We start from the raw sequence: 17,847 nt of genomic DNA on the forward strand, positions 1-17,847 counted from the left end.
GCCGCAGGTAAAGTGGCAAAGAATTCTTCTGGGTTGTTTAGTTGCCTGTGTCCCAGAGGTGTAGTGAACACACTTTGGAATTGTTCGTTCAGTATTTCACTTATCCTCGTGGGATTTCCTGTGAGAGAGCCATCTTTTTGGAAGAGAGGTCCTATTCTCTTGTGCACTGTGGCTGTCTCTTTGGCAAACTTAAAGAAAGCTTTAGGGTTTGATTTTATATTTTCCATTACCCAAACTCCTTTATCTGCTCTCTCCTTTTCATGGGATTGATGCAGACTTTTCTTAATTTCCATTAGCATTCTCTCAAGCCGAGACTTCTCACCACTTTTTTTTATTTTAAAAACAAACTATTTTTTAAACTTAAATGATAGAGCTCAATTCGAAGAAAAACGTTATGAGTGTTTGTTTCTCAAATTTGAGTATACTTTTTTATGAATATAGTTCTATAAGGGGACTTTTAATATATGTCACTGGCGTCATTGAGGTAAGGAAAAAATTATCAACGACACTGTTAATTGACACATAATTAATTAGCATAATAGCATAGTCTAGAAAAACATGGATTACATTGATATATGCGAGCAAGAGAAATAATATTCTTAAAATTATAAACCTGAAAAATTACAGGACAAGTTATAACACTTGGAAAAGTTCAATACAACTTATTACATCTGGTAAAGTACAGAACAAGAAAATTCTTACTTGAAATATTGCAGCTAAGGATAAAATATGAATACTAAAAATTACTTGATTTTAATTTACAAAGCAACATTATAATTAAAAAATATATACCATCATTTTGTTAAAATATTGATACACTAGAATACTTAAAAAATGAGAGCCAGAAGTACCAATATAGCTAAAGTTTTATGCGAAGTAGAATAGTATATATGGTAGGCAAATTCATTATGTAAAAAATAGGCATTGGGTCAAGACTACAAATGTGAAGACTTGGCAATAACTTAGGCAATAACTCAAGCAAATTTTACAGTGAATTTGTTGTTATAGGTAGATTTTACTGTAATATATAACTAATTTTTGTATTCTATTTATTGTACTAACTAATTATGTACTACTGTCATTTTTATAACCTATTTTCAAATTTCTAATTATCAATTAATAATTTTAAAATTATTTTTTTTGAAAGTGGGAAAAATATTTTGAGTTATTTTTAATTTTTAATAGAAGTAACAAGTAATAAAATTTTTAGCTTAAATAAAAGCTAATATTATCTAAATCTAAATATTTTATTTGAAATTTTATCCTTAGCTGCAATATTTTAAGTAAAAAGTTCTTGTTCAGATGTAATAAGTTGTCCTAAACTTTGCAATAACTTGTACTATAATTTTTCAGGTTTATAATCTTAATATTATTTCTCTTGTTTGCATTTTTCCATGAAATATATATAATCACTGGATATTTCAGTCCTTGCAGCAGACACCTTCATCCAAATGAACTAGTTTGGGAAGTTAATTAAGGAGTGAAATCTTTTTTTTTCTTTTTACCATGCATAATATTACGTTCAGGCTGGACTGTGGATTGTACCTCAACATATTTCTTTTGGTATGGCAAAAAAGTTTGGGAGGTAGTGAGTGGGTTACAAGTATATGGGTGAGCATTTTTTTTGATACTTGTCCTTAGCCCTGTGATAAATTGCTTCATCAGAGTGGAGAGTTACAGATATTAGCTTAATATTTGCTGGAACGCCTCTGATGATATCGTTTGTTTGATCAGAGTTGGAAATAAATAATATCACAGAAATGTTTCATTACATATTTTTATTATTGAGTTGCAATCCATCCAGATTCGATCCTGATTTTCATAATTACAGAATGTGATGAAATAAGGAAGGACTATTAGAAACGAGTCAATTACTGAAACCAAATTGCTGATAGCTTTCTGACTTCTTGCCAATATGGGAAATCCTAATCTTCATTAAAATACATGAAAGCAATATTCCTATTTTTCAACACTGAGATTGAAGTAATGTTTGTTTTTGTTATTACTGTTATTATTTAGTCCCAGTTAATCCTAATCAAGCCAAGCAATGATCAAAAGTATTTTGATTGTTCCTATCAGTTTAGGAATATGTTGGATAATATTATGTAATGTGCCTTTTCCATATTTTAGACAGCATGGTCTGATTTGAAGAATATTTGCTTGCTATTCTAGTATATAAAGTGATCACATGTAGACTCCTTCGTTAATTTGTGATCTTATTATGTTATTGCAGTGTAATCAAGGAAACTTATGATAAAATATATTCCAGTTGTGACCATATTGTCTTTCAGATGTGTTTAGGACTATATTACATTATATGCCTTCTTAAGATGTTAACATCGAGCTTATTTTGCTGGTTCATAGATATATTTGTTTTTCTGTTGGCTGAAACAGAAAAAAAAATTTTTTTTTTTTAAATACACATGTGATAACTGTAATTCTATTTTGACTGCAAAGAAAATTCTAGACAAACAGCTTTTCTGAAATCTTTTCGGCAGTCCAAAGGGAATCAGACCGTGGTGAATTTGGCACTATCTACAATGATATTGACTTAGTTCAGCTTGTGTTAATTTACTATAAACAATTTCTGGATTTTATCTCTGAATAGTCGAATATTTATAAACTGAAAAAGTAGGAGATTTTTAATGGCATAGTGGAAGAGGAAAAGAGATACTCATAATTAATTATTTTTTCACAGAACCTCTGAGACTGGTGGTGGAAAGTAAGTTATCCGAAGACTTGGTCCAATGCATGCAACAGAGTGATTTCCATTATAAGTGTTTAAGTGTTAAACCAGTCAACTGATCAAGGTCACAACCTATTAGCATTTCATCTGTCTGTATGTCCGGATTTCAAATTTTGCCAAGGTTGACTTTACCGTTCATCCATTTGAGATCAATAAAATAAGCACCAGTTGAACACTGGTGTCAATGTAATCAACTATCCCCTCCCCCAAAATACTGCTGCCCTTGTGGCAAAATTTGAAACCATTATTATTATTATTTTATCAGCACTTAAAAGATTGAAGTTTTATTCCAACCAATGCCGGCAACAGAGTATACTCAGATTCAAGTGGGATGATTGACAATAAACCATTCAAATAGGTCAGGTCATTTAAATATCATGGCAATACAGTAAAATTTAAGAGTACTCTTGAAGACAAAATCAATGTTAAAATATCTAAGGCTATAAGTGCTTTTGGAAAACTTTCCCATCATTAGTAAGTTTGGAAATTAAAACAAGTCTTATTAATTCTCTTATTCTGAGTACAATTTTGTACGAGACAGAAGCATGGTCCCCCTACTACAAACATAGAAAGAAACTTGAAACCTTTCACACATGCTGTCTGCACAATATCCGCAGCAAAAAAGTGTCAAGATGAGATATCAAATATCAAAATAGAAAAATCTGATACCTCCAGTATCGAAAGCATACTGTTGAGAATTCAATAGAGATGGGCAAGACATGTAGTTCGAACACAAGATGATAGAGTTCTGAAAATTCTTTTGTATGGCCAACAAGTAAAGGAAAACTCATCCTCAATATAAGGATAAGGTTGAAACAACCACTGAAATCTCTACAGCTTAATTCAACAGCTCGCCATCTTAATAATATTAATAAGCCTTTCTTCTATAGGCACAAGGCCTGAAATTTTGTGGGAGGAGGCCAGTCAATTACATTGACCCCAGTGTTCCACTGGTTATTAATTTATCAACCCTGAGAGAATGAAAAGCAAAGTCGACCTCAGTGGAATTTGAACTCGGAATGTAAAGACTGACGAAATGACACTAAGCATTATATCCGACATACTAATGATTCTGCTAGCTCGCCATCTTAATAATAATAATAATAATCCTTTCTACAAAAAGCATAAGCCCTGAAATATTGAGGGAGGGGACCAGTTGATTACATTGGCCCCAATGTTTCACTGGTATTTAATTTATCAATCCCCAAAGGATGAAAAGCAAGTTGGCCTCAGTGGAATTTGAACTCAGAATGTAATGATGACTGAAATGCCACAAAGCATTTAACAATTCTGCCAGCTCACTGCCTTAAAAGTACGGAAATACAATTTTATTGTCTTTAGAGATCAATTTTGTTGTCTTGATTTAGAGATAGGAATTAGATAAAATCTGCAATTGTTTTAGAGATGCTTAAAGATACATTACCTGTTTCAAATAAGTTGAAGTATAAACTATTACTTGGGTTTCTCTGAGAGAAGAGCAAATAGATGTCTTGCATTTTCAGAGGAAAATAAAAGGAATGAGTGGAGAAATGGATACCCAAGGATGACAGGCTTGAAAAGCAATTAGCTAATTAGGAGGCAATATGCATTGTTTTGAATCAAAAAAGAATATTTTATCAAATAAGATTACATCCATAGCGAGGTGGTAAAAATCATTGTTATTTTTGGTCAATAAAGACAGGAGGGGACAACTCCGGAACTTAAATTATGATTAATAAAAAACTGAATGTGGTGGTGAGTGATTCTGACCATGTGTAGGATAGTGATAACTTTGGTTATGTTTCGGTTTAATTACATTTCATCAGAGAAGCCTAAATAAGTGTTACGGCAGGTCATACATAGAGGACAATATTTTATGGTTTTCCTTCTTATAGGACTTCTTGGATGAGTGTTGAGTTATTGAAATGGTAATACAACATGGGAGAAAAAGCCCAAATCAATTTTTCAACATTTTGACATGCATGAAATAATAATCATACATAAATGTTAGAATCAATCAACAAATTTAATCTTCAATATTTTGCTATAATGTTAGTAGAGGAGAATTGGCAGAGTTGTTAACGCAGTGGACAAAATGCTTGGCAGTATTTATTCCAATTCCTTACATTCTGAGTTAAAATCCTACTGATATCAACTATACCTTTCAACGTTCCAGGGGTGTTGGACTGGAAAAATCATTAAAGTGTCAGAATATCATGTGATGTTTCTTCTACATTTTTGCATTCTGAGTTCAAATCCTACAATAGCCTACTTGGGTAGTATACTTAATCCATAGCTCTATTTAACATTATGATATGGCTAGGGTCATCTTAGAAGTACCATGGACCCCAGAATAATTCAATACATAGGGGCCTATAGTATGTACTTATTAACAGCAAACCACAGCATACATAAAAGTTGGAGTTGGTTTCCAAGACCCAAGAGACCCAGGGTAAATGCCACCGGTGCCCATACATTAAGACTGAACTGCTCATATCCTTTGTGTGTCTTTAGCAGAGTTCGCTCGGTTGCCAGCACTCAAGTCACCTTTCTGGTTTGAAGCTACCATCTTCCTACAATCTTGAACACTCTGTAAAGGTCAGGGATATTACCCTTCCCTCCTTGCCAAATGCTAAAAAAATAAAATGAAATTTCTCATTAAAGTTAACAAAACTGTGGAACTAGTAAAACTAAGGAAGTCTGCTATCTTCATTTAATTTAACTACCAATTACATCAACCTGACTGATGTCTCCTGGTGTATCTAGGGCATAAAACTGGAAATTACATTGTAGTTTCTTGACCAACTTTTTGGACAGTATGAACCAATGAGGGAATCTGTATGTGTTTGCTTGATCTACTATAAGTAGCAGCCAAATTTCCCTAATCTCACCCAACTATCTTTGAATAGATTTTAAAAAAAACAAAGAATAAATCAGATGCTATACTGCTATATATACTAAGAATACACCACAATATGGACATGGTTGCACATATTTTATTAAAGATTTTGGATTAGAGCTGACCATTAGGTAAACAACAGTAGCAGTAGCAGCAACAATGTTCAACCCAAAAGAATGTGAAGTTCTCAGTGAACAGATTCAATGAACAGATTCTCATTCTTGAAGTTTCTCCTCCTAAGTTACTTACAAATATGATGAACATTACAACTTGCACTTTATTTCCCCCAGTCAAGCCACAAACAGAGTCTCTCTTGTACCCTTACAACCTACTAGAAATAGCAGTCAATTCTCCATCAAATCACATCCTACTGCTTTATTAAAGAGAGGGTATTTTGAATAGCATAGTCCAGATAACACAGTACCTTAAAATAAAGAACAGGATAGCTGCATTTGAAATGCCTTTGACCAAACATACTTAATGGAGGTGGGGGGGGGGCAATTTAGAACTAAATAACACCTAAGTTTTTCAAGAACAAATACCAAGATCTGTCATCATCATCCCGAATTATACATTTAGCCTATTGTAAACTTATACAGTTACTCTATGTGTGTGTGTGTGTGTGTGTGTGTATGCGTATGCATAGTGATAAAATGAAACTAGTCATCACACCGAATCAAGTATAACTTAGACTTCCACTAATTCTTAAAGTTCTCTATTTAGTCGCTAGTCAACGCATAGACATCCCTCCTCAGTATCACCCAACATTGACTTAATGGAATAACTATCATGTCACAGCTGGATGGAGAGAGGATGACATTAATTTTAAGGCAATGCTTTCTTAATCAATCCCAAATGGATGAAAGATTAAGTTGGCCTCTTCAGTATTTTAAATCAGAAGAAAGAATCACAATAACTATTGCAACATATTTCATCAAAGACCCTAACCCTAACTCACACCATTGACTAGCCTGTGGGTTTTGGTACTATCATATAGCTAAAAGTGAGTACCAACCTAGTATAAGTGCAGCTCTCCCTCCCTCCCTCTTGCTGTCACAGTCCTACTGGATTAAGGATAGGCATACCAAAAGGTTTTCTATGTCTGCTCACAACTACATAGACACCTTAACAACTAGCAAAAGTATAACAAAGCAATCCAGTCATACTCACTTGCAAGTGACAGCTAAGCTTTTATAAATAAATAATCCTTAGCCCCCTGTGTCTTCCTCCCCTATTGCTCTTCGACAACAAAAATTGACCATTCCAGTTGAAGTACATCAGCAGGAACAAAAGCCAACCATACCCTCCTCTCCCGATACTTCTCAACTAAAGCAAAAATCAACCATCAGCACAGAAGTTGCAGAAATTAGACAAATGATTTCTGCTTTAAGTCGCAAAATAGCAGGTCTCAAAACCAGCGTCTGTGCGAAACCTCACAGCGAGGGGTCGAATCGGAGTGCCTTGCTCAGCAACTTACCTGTAGCTCGTACGGAACCTCGACGCATCGAGAAAGTTGCTGAATCAACCACTCATGAGGTAATTGCCATCGGAGTGCCGGAAGATGTGGTAGATCTGCAGGCATTCACTGGAAACACATCTAAGGACCTCAGTTGTGTTCCTCCAAAAAGTGCTTTCTGCCTTGGCCGACCAGGATCCAAACCTAGACTGATCAGGCTGATGTTTTCAAACTTTACTGAGGTGCGGGCATACCATCTGGCTGCTGATAGGGCTCGGCGCGAAAACAGAATCACCTTTAGGATACATCCTGGCCTACCACCTGAAGTACGCCCAAAGCTAAGAGCTGTAGCTTCCTTAAATCGCAATTCTGTGCCACAGGAAAGTTTTAGCCTCCACGATGATTGGCAAATCTGGAAATTTGTCAAGTCTGGTGAGTCGTGGATAAGGGATACCAGTTGGACTGAGCAAACTGCACCCACAACAACAACTGGCAATACAAAAATCTTGGGAAACTAACCAAGAACAATCAGCAATCCCCTGTATATCATCACCATCTGAAATCCAGATACAAACTGCTGTCCTTGAATGCCTGTAGTTTATGCAACAAGGTACATCTTTTTGACTCTTACGTCAAAAGTATCAACCCAGATTTCATCACAGTCACGGAAACATGAGCACATTCTGCACTCTGTGATGGAGTTTTCAGCATAGCCGGCTACAACCTGTTCTGCAAAGACCGCATTAATCGCCATGGAGTGGGTGTGATGGTTTATGTTCGATCAAATCTATCGGCTATCCCTTGTGATGATTTGAACCAATCTCAGCAGGAAGTATTTTTCTGCAATATACACATGACCATGTCAACATTTATCCTTGGAGTTGTTTACCGCCCCCCAAATTATCATCAAGACGCACAGCTTTTTGATATCCTCAGAGCTGCTGCCATGAAAACAGTCACTTATGTTTATATTGCGGGTGACTTCAATTTCCCTGAGATTGACTGGGAGGCCTTCCGTTGGCCGCAAAGTGCAGACGATTTCCTTGAACTGGTGCTGAATTCAAATTGGTCCCAAGTCATTACCTCCCCCACAAGGGGTAACAACACTTTGGATCTGCTACTTACCGCTTCTCCTGAAACAATTATCAGTGTCACTACTGAAGAACCTTTAGGTGACTCTGATCATTCCATGATCATGGCTGACTTGTCTCTGATTGGTTGTAACAAAAACCACAATCATCTTCAAACTGCCCGCTTTGACTGAATAAAGCAGACTGGAGCTCTTATTGTACTGAGCTGCAACGCCCAAACTGGCTCGAATTTTATGCCTCTGGAGATGTGGACACTATACTTCAGAACATTCTGAATACAATATGGGCGGCATGTGCAGCATCAGTACCACGCAAGCACAAAAAACCACCCAATAGTGCAATTTGGGAGACTGCAGCAGTTCGACTTGCCAGGAAAGAACGCCGTAATGCTGAACAGGAATACAAATTGCACAAATCAGAGATCAACAGGAAAAAGCGCAATAGGTCAGCCAACCACCTCAAGCAGGTGACAAAAAAGGCAGTGCTTGAATTCGAACAACGCATTGCAACCAAACCCTGACAGCAAAGTATTCTGGAAGTATGTGCACTCAAAGCAGAGACCTCACTCTCCAGTTGGTCCCCTTCGCAATTCCTACACAGGGCAGATTACTGGCAATCCCAAAGAATGTGCAGAAATCATTGCTGGATGCTATGCCGGCATCTTTACTGTCAAAGACCAAAATGTTCCATCTTCATCACCACTGACACCGGACTCTATATCTACTATGCAATTTACACCAGCAATGCTACAACGCCACCTTAAGAACAAACGCAACTATGCCTCTCCTGGTCTCGATGGTGTTACATACCTACTTCTCAAACGCGGTGGGTACTTTCTTCTAAGCCAACTTTCTCTATTCTTCCAATTCTGTCTTGACAATGGTGCTACTCCAGAGCAGTGGAAAACTGCCAGTGTTATCCCTTTTTTCAAAAAAGGTGACCGCACATCACCTGTCAACTATCACCCTGTTAGTCTTACTAGCTGCATCGCCAAACTGATGGAATCCTGTGTCAGGGAAACCCTCTGGAACTTCTGGAAGTCTCACAGCCTCATCCAGCCGTCACAATTTGGATTTATTCCTAACTCCAGCTGCTGTAATCAACTCATCAAGTTTCTTGAGGACATTACCCAAATCACTGATCGCGGATCCTGGGTGGATGTTGTTTACCTGGACTTTGCTAAGGCTTTTAACTCTGTGCCACACAAAAGACTTATGGTGAAACTCTCTGCATTGGGCGAAAGAGACGATCTCTATAACTGGTTGAAGTCATTTATTTTCGGCCGAAAAGAGGTTGTCACAGTTCTAGGATAGCACTCTTCACCCTATGAGATGATATCTGGTGTACCACAGGGATCTGTTCTTGGCCCCCTTTTATTTGTTGCATATGTTAATGACATAGATGCCAACTTAAAGAATGCCACAGTGCTGAAATATGCAGATTACATCAAGCTGTACCTCGAAATAAAGAGGTCAGATCCTGTACACTATAGATCTCTATTGCAATCAGACCTGGACACAATGCAGCAGTGGATCATGGACTGGCAACTCAAGCTGGCTGTGGACAAATGTACCACCATGCATTTTGGGAGGAAAAATCCAGCATCTACCTACTCCCTCCACAACACTAATCTCAAAAAGTCTTCGTGTGAACGTGACCTGGGTGTTATTGTCGACAGCAATTTGCATCAGACAAAACACATCGCTAAAATTGCCAAGAAGGTTGAGGGTGTCTTGGCATCAATCACCAAGTCCTTTGTGAGCCACTCTCCGGCTATCTACCTGCAGCTTTATATAGCTATGATAAGACCTCACCTGGAAATTGCATCACCAGTCTGGAACCCCTATCTTGCCCAGGATATTAATCGTCTGGAAGCCGTTCAGCAATGTGCAACCAAAAGAATACCCTCCATCAGGCATTTGCCATATTCTGAACGCCTTACTTCCCTGGACATAGACACATTGAAACTCCAACATCTGGCAGCTGACTTGGCAGACACCCATAAAATTATTAACCATCTTACAAACAATAACTCTGAGCACCTTTTCAAACTCCACCCGTCTAACACCCATGGGCATATTTACAAAGAAAACAGCACAGCTCCCATGACTTTAGGAAACATTTTTTCACGCTGAGAGTTGCTGAAGCATGGAACAAACTCCCGGCATCAGTTGTTAGTTGTTGGAGCACTGCATCCTTCAAAACTTCCATGCTTCCTGAGATTCGCCAACACTACACCTGATTTTCTCCCCTCCATACACACACAAGCATGTATCTGACTCATACATTGTTCGCTTTCCAGACATTTGTACATTGCTGCATACACTTTATACGCACTTTCTGACAAGTTGTGGTGCACCTGAGCACTGTATACAATAATTTCATTATTATTATTAATAATATATTTAACTGGGGGATAACATACTGCAGTGAGCAAAAAAAAATAATCATTTAATTGAAATTCCCTTTGCAATGAGAAGAAACTATAAGCTAACATTGATCAAATTATGCTGATGCTGTCCCTTGGTGATTTCCTTTGCTCATTAACTTAAGTGGTAAAGACGACATGTGTACTTTTCTTATACACCAGTACAGCTAACCTGTGTCACTATACCTGATAAGCTCTAGGAAAAATACTATTCTACACTGATGCAATGCAATATGATAGAAACAGATTAATATTAGTCAGTGCATATTTAATTCTAAAATATTGGAGTTGTTACACCTTTCATCCAACAATACTTGTTTAACATTAACCAATTTTCTTTCTCTTCATTGCAAAGATAATTGTAATGAAATGAATTTTATTCTTTTTCAGTTAGTTAGTACCTGAGAAGCAGCTATGCTATGACCATAGGAGGCCATCCAAGACTGTTGCAAGTTGACTGAAGCAGAAAAAAAAAAGGATGTGCAGAGAGATAATATCAGTGGAATGATGTTCTGGGAAGGAAAAACTGGGAATTTAGATTTTAGTGCAACATGGGTGGCAAGTGGAGCAGAGACGAATGATGTTGGAGTACTTGACAGAAGGTAACATGCAGCTAGTCAACTCTGAGGAGTAACAGATAGAGAGAAACAGCAGTATGTCTGTGGGTCAGAAAGATGGAGTGTGTTGGTGAACAAGTCAAGTGGCTTTCCTTTATATGCAGTGTGGGATATCTTTATGTGGCAGCAACTCCATCTCAGATGAGTGAGTCATATTCCATTGTGGGTTTCAATTGAGCTCCAAAGAGAAATGGTAAGTGTTAAGGAATGAAGTATTTTCAGTGAATCAGTTTGACCAGTACTACAAAACAATTTTAGTGTTTAGTATGAGAAAGTATATTTTAAAGTTTAAAATACATCTATATGCTTACCAACTTCAGCAATGACTGTGACAGTTATGTTATGAATTGGTCCTAAGATGTCATAAGAAAAGTCCACTTTGCAGTTTACATTTTGACCAGGCTGCCATTTTACAGATACCTTTCTCCTACCATATGACTAGTCTTGGAGGCCCTAAGAAGAGTCACAGACACTGCACTTCTTCCTAACTAAGAGAAAAATAATAATAAAAATGATAACAGACATAAAAAAAAATAAGCGCATTCAAGAAAGTAATCGGTCCTTGTGATATTTGGTTACGTGCTTCTTCATACACACATGCACAGACACAAACATAAAAATTCAAATACATAAATGTACAAATGTGCATACACTCACACAAAAATATACTTACCAAAATGTATAAACACAAATGCACATGCAAGTCCACAAGCAAAGGAAAGAAATCCATGAACAGAAATATGAATACATAATTACACACAGAGACAAATAGAAACAAAGGCTAACACAAAACCACACTGACTCACAAAATCATAAGCAAATATGATATATGCAAATATAAGGAGCACTCTGTCAGTTGCGACGACAAGGGTCCCAGCTGATAAGATCAACAGAACAGCTTGCTCATGAAATTAATGTGTAAGTGGCTGAGCACTCCACAAACACATGTACCCTTAACATAGTTCTCGGGGAAATTCAGCGTGACACAGTGTGTGACAAGGCTGGCCCTTTGAAATGCAGGTACTACTCATATTTGCCAGCTGAGTGGACTGGAGCAACGTGAAATAAAGTGTCTTGCTCAAGGACACAATACACTGCTGAGAATTGAACTCACAACCTTACAATCATGAACCGAATGCCTCAAACCACTAAGCCACATGCCTTCACACAAATATAAAGACATACAGAAGAAATACACAAATATAGAAGCAGTCATATATATGCAAATATATAACATACACATATACAAGCACATACATACAAACACAAATAATATAGAAGAATCAAATTTCATGAAATGTTTATTTTAATCAATGGTTCCAGGACATTCATAAATTGGTCAGAGAATTGTTTATCAGAAAATTTTTCAATGTGTGATCGGGCATTTCTGCGGATATTCATTTTCTCGTTTTCAGACAAATCAAATATTGTTCTCATGGCATCTGAATAATTATCCACATCTGAAGCTAGAAAACCTGTTCTATTTTCATCATGTTGCACAACAATGTCCATCTTGGGGCCACCAGAGTCATGAGCCAAAATTATCGTCCCAGCAGCCATGCACTCTACAACACCTGTAAAAAGATGATTTTATTTGTTGATAGCATTGTATATAAGAAGTGCCAAAAGGTATTGTGTTATATCTATGACCTGATCACTAATATTATTCCATTGTATGGGGATGCAGAAGAATTTTGACACTTTGAAGTAAGTTTATATGTTATATAATCAAGAAATAAATAGATATGAATGTAACAGTAACTGCACCTGTTTTAATCGGGTGTCATAAATCCACTAACATGTACTTGTTCCAGTCTATTTAACACTTTATCATTCAAATTTCTCTGCCAAATATAATACTTATTTATTCACATCGTTTTGAATTAATCATACATTATCGTGTAGTTTCAAGATTTCAATGATGTGGCTGTATACTTTTAGAATGACATTATAGAGTAGGTATGAGAGGCCAGATATTGTCAGTTTGAACATAAAGCATGTAGGATATTCAAGCAGGATACAGCCAGTTTAAATGCTTAACAGTTAATCATAGACTATGCAGTGAAACACTATGATCAAGTCACTGCTAAGCAAATACAACACCAAAATTTTATAAGATTATAATCAAATTAGACTTATTAATAGTTTAAAAAATATAATATTAATAACAACACATCTCAGATGTTTTATAACTATATTCATTCTACTGCCACAGCTTTTGGTTGCTGCAAGACCCTCCATACCTCCAATTGCTTATGCCCTGTATAATGATATGGTCAGAAGCTTTGTTAAGTGCATCAATGGCATCATGTACAATGGCAATTATTTATGTCAGCTTGCAAATGATGCTGCTCTTTAGCTCCAGGTCATCTTTAATCAGTAGAACCATGATCAAAGGTACTTCGCCCATAGCATATTTTATTTTTTAGTATTCAAACAGTAAACAACATTCAAGCAGTATATAGTACCCAGACACCATATAGTAATCAATCAGAATATCCAGTATTTGCAACTGGCTTTGTGATAAAGATTAATAATGAAATAATCAAAACAATCAAAATGCTTTAGCTAAAACATAATGGTTGGTATCCTGAAACTTTCCATACTTTATAGTTCTTATTCTCAATATTGAATAGAGAAAATTCTATTATATTTTATCATTTCATTCTACTATTATTGTACAGTTCTATTTATCTATGAATTTAGACTGTCATAAAATTTACTGAACATTATTTTTCAGTCAAAACTCAGTAGTTTAACAAAAGTCAATATTCAGTGGCTTTTTTTTTTTTGGTCCCCAGAGACTCAAATAATCAGGGATATTTTTTTTTGCAATCAAACTGAAATTTCTTGTTTCTTATCATATTACCACTATCTAATCTATCTATAACATAGTTCAGTTCTTGATTGTGAAACTACTTTAATGATAATCATTTCAGGAACTCTGAAGTGTATCTAATTACAGTTTATGCTGTGCTAATTAGATGAGTATCAGATCTTTACTTGGAAAGGTTGACATACTATAACAACTTTCCAAGAAAACATTGTTTACTGTTCTGGACAGTTAGCTGAACAGTCCGATAACTTAACCAAACATCCATTTTATTTCTACATTAAAATATTTTCTCTAAAAGTTTCAAATTTTCTCTTTCCTCTGGTCTGACATCTCAAACTGTATCAAGAAAGTCTTGTTTATTTTCCTCAATTAAATATATTCACAGGAGAACAATCACATAAGTAACTTCACAAGAAATATAAATGTAAAGTCTTCAACAGTCACATGTAGAAGAAATGTGACATGATACATTACAAAAAAAAAAAAAACTGGCAGAAACTAAACAGTAAACGATTACATTAATTGTCCTTTCCTTACTACATTGGTATTTTTAATGCTCACTACTTGAATATTAGCTTCTATTATTTTCAAACTGATGGCGCGTTCGTGAGAAATCTGTAATCTGTTTCTTTTTCTATGTTCAGCACAGTTACTTTCACAAGGGAGATAACTGATATCTTCTGTTTTTATTTATAACTTCACATTAATTTGCATAACTTAAATTTGCGACTACATTCGACTATATTGACATTTGATTTGCACTGAGAACTGCCAATAGGTTTTTCAGGATATTACACTCCTAAGAATCAGTCATAGACATCTCTGTGGATGATATAGTTCAGAATATGTGAATGAGAAGTACATCATCCAATCTGATTGAGAATAATTATAATCTAAATAATAATTAGCCCATTAAAGAAGGGTCCCAAAAACAGGATAGTCAGAAAATTATACAATACAAAGAGTTTATTTCAGTTTTAAATACTGGTCAAATATTATTAACTTTTCATCAGTCTCAAATACAATATAATCATCATCTTTTTATTATTCTTTCAGCTGCACTATTTATTTTTCCTGTTATTTGTGATTAACTGTACAACAAAAATTTTAATTTGATGAGTTAAACGGCTAATCTGTTTTACATTACATTACAAATGTTGGTGAGAATGAATTAGAGAAATATATCAGTAAACTAAAACAATTTCTCATTTAGTATTCACAGCTGCATGAAAAAGTATGTGATACAAGCTGCTTTTGGATGCCTAAAATGGAGATGAATTTTTGAAAGCTAACTGGAGTACAAGTAATGAACTGTGGTTTCTTCCACTGCAAAAAACGTCTTGGCACTAACACCATTGTTCTGACTAAAGCATTAAGATAGTTTTAAACAGTACAGATCATCATCACCATAAATTCTTTGACATCAATTTTTCACTCATATTTGACTGACAGGTGTTCAGTTTGGCTAATTAACGTATTGCTTGATCCAGTATCATCTTGTCTATGACGGATTTTTAGAAGTCTTCATAATAACCTGAAAAACTTATGGGCAATTCTTCTCAGCTCCTTAAATAACTTCCTCTAATCCCACACTAAATATTTTATATTCTCTGCAGTATCACCTCCTGCACTAAACACATCAAATGAGTAGGAGCTAAAATCTGGAGTGTCACACATAATCTAACCAACCTAATATTTCTTAATATAACAAAAAACATGCAATCTCAGTAATAAAGAGAGTACAGGAGGTTGCTCCTGAAATAGAGGAAAGAGGAGTATTGGGTTGAAAGAGGAGTATAGAGAAGACAAGAGGTTTATCTGGTGTTATGACATGTCACAAGATTTTGGTGTAAAATAGTTAAAAGATTTACTTTTATCAGTTAAAAGATTTACTTGCTGATACGCATGATAATAAAACTACAGATTTCATATGCATAAGTTAATTACAACAGCATTTTTCAACAGCATTTTTCAGCTGGGGTAAAGGTGTCAGCTGAAGAAATTTAGAGGAAGATTGTTAAAGAGGGCCCACAATGTAAAACAGAGTAAACGAAGCACATATTAGGGCTGGGAGGAGGTGCACACTGTAGTACTGGTGTAGAGTGTTGATATCCTAGCACTGGACACTAAATCAGAATAAAGATTCAGTCATATTTATTTAACAAAATGAATTATTGAAATGTATGCTAAACATTTTTATCCACACATCACCTTTAAAAAAACTATACATTGATTGCACTCAACATGGATCTCTAGCTGGAGTGTTTTAAAAGAAATTTAAATTAAATCTAACAAAAATTAAAATTTCATTACAAGGAAGCTTGGATGAAAACAAAAAAATTCTTACCAATTCCAAAATGTTCATTCCACATTGTGTGTAAACCAATTTCAGCTTCAGATAATAGTTGTTTCAAGTCACTAAAAGAAACATTTAAGTGGAAATCAACATAGTGCGAAACACCAAGAATTAAAGCCAGCTCTTTCAGTTCTGAAACTCTTTTAGTGTCTTCACTGTCTCGGCAACTTCCAACTAATTGTAATTTATATAAAGAATGTGATTTTTCAGGAACTTGAGACAAAAATTTGGCAAATGATTTAATCTGTAATGGATGATCCTTCTCTGGGCGGAACTGACCAATGGAAATAATAGAATGTATTTTGCAATCTCTCTGTAAAGGTATCTTGAGGAACTCAGTAACATCACAAGGAGGATATACAATTTTAGTGCTGGAGACTTTCCAAAGAGATGAAATATGTCCATATGTCCATGAAGAATTGACCATAACAACTGAGCTACACCTGCCAACCAGAGAATATATCCATGCGAATATGTTATAATATATAAGTTTTAAACGACTCAGTACCGGATTTGAAGAAATTGAAGCTGAATTGTTGTAAGTAGCCGTCTGGTCAGTAATGAGACTAATCATATCTGTGCTGATGGTGGGATAATGTACATAACAAGAAACCTGACAGCCACCTAAATATCTAAAGAGTGGAAGAGTAAAAGCATAACCCATACTATCACAGAACAAGTCAGGTACAAATGAAAATAGAGCTTCAAAACCAATGATTAAAGAACCAAGGCTTTGGCAAAGAAGAGTAAAATGAGGGTACATTTTGGCTTCAACAAACTTTCGTTTTTTCAGGAAGATAAAATCAACTGGATGTGGAAGAACTATGTTGAATCTCTGCTCAGCACGATGAAGAATGTCTTGGCCGTTAACGTTGAGATCTCCAGTATATATAACACAGGTTATTTTTGGGCCATACCTGAATTAAGAAAAAGAAAATATCAACAGATCAAAATTTAAACAGTTCTGAATATTTTTCTTTTATTTTGCATGTAACAGAAACAGGATAATACTTATGAAACAATCAAGAAATAAACTTAAAACTCATGCAACACTTTTTGTGTAGTATGGTGCCCTGAAATGTAGCAAGTTGTTGGTTCACAACTGAAACTAGCTTCTCCCTTTCCAAAGTATAACTTGGAGAACATTTTAACATAGCACTAAAAGCTACCAAAAGAGTTATTGATTACAGACTGCTTTCACTATCTCTAGTAAGCAGTAAGCCTTTCTCAAATACAGCTCCCATATAGAGCTAACTTAACTGGATCATTTGACTCACAACTGTCATGTCAACTTTGGAGAATTCTCAATTCTTGTGTTTATTTCTCCTGCTCATATGCTATTTCATAAGTATGATGCATCCTCTAGAGCATAGGTTCCTAACCAGTGTGCTGCGACACCCCAGGGTGCCACCAGGTCAACCGAGGGGTGTCACAAAATA

General features: G+C 35.7%; 1 protein-coding gene across 5 annotated transcripts in view; it reads right to left on the minus strand.

Moving 5' to 3' along the window:
* Positions 1-12,499: 12,499 nt before the first annotated feature.
* Positions 12,500-17,847, minus strand: part of LOC115211783 (GDP-Man:Man(3)GlcNAc(2)-PP-Dol alpha-1,2-mannosyltransferase) — a 66,449-nt gene continuing 61,101 nt past the window's right edge. For all 5 annotated transcript variants that reach the window (XM_029780466.2, XM_029780467.2, XM_029780465.2 and 2 more), the window contains 2 exons: positions 16,400-17,325; positions 12,500-12,790 (listed from right to left, as the gene is read on the minus strand). In XM_029780466.2, coding sequence (XP_029636326.1) covers positions 12,507-12,790; positions 16,400-17,325 — 1,210 coding nt within the window. In that variant the 3' untranslated portion in view covers positions 12,500-12,506. The remainder of the gene's footprint in view (positions 12,791-16,399; positions 17,326-17,847) is intronic.

This window comes from Octopus sinensis, linkage group LG5, assembly GCF_006345805.1.
Source record: "Octopus sinensis linkage group LG5, ASM634580v1, whole genome shotgun sequence".
NCBI classification, from domain to species: Eukaryota; Metazoa; Mollusca; class Cephalopoda; order Octopoda; family Octopodidae; genus Octopus; species Octopus sinensis.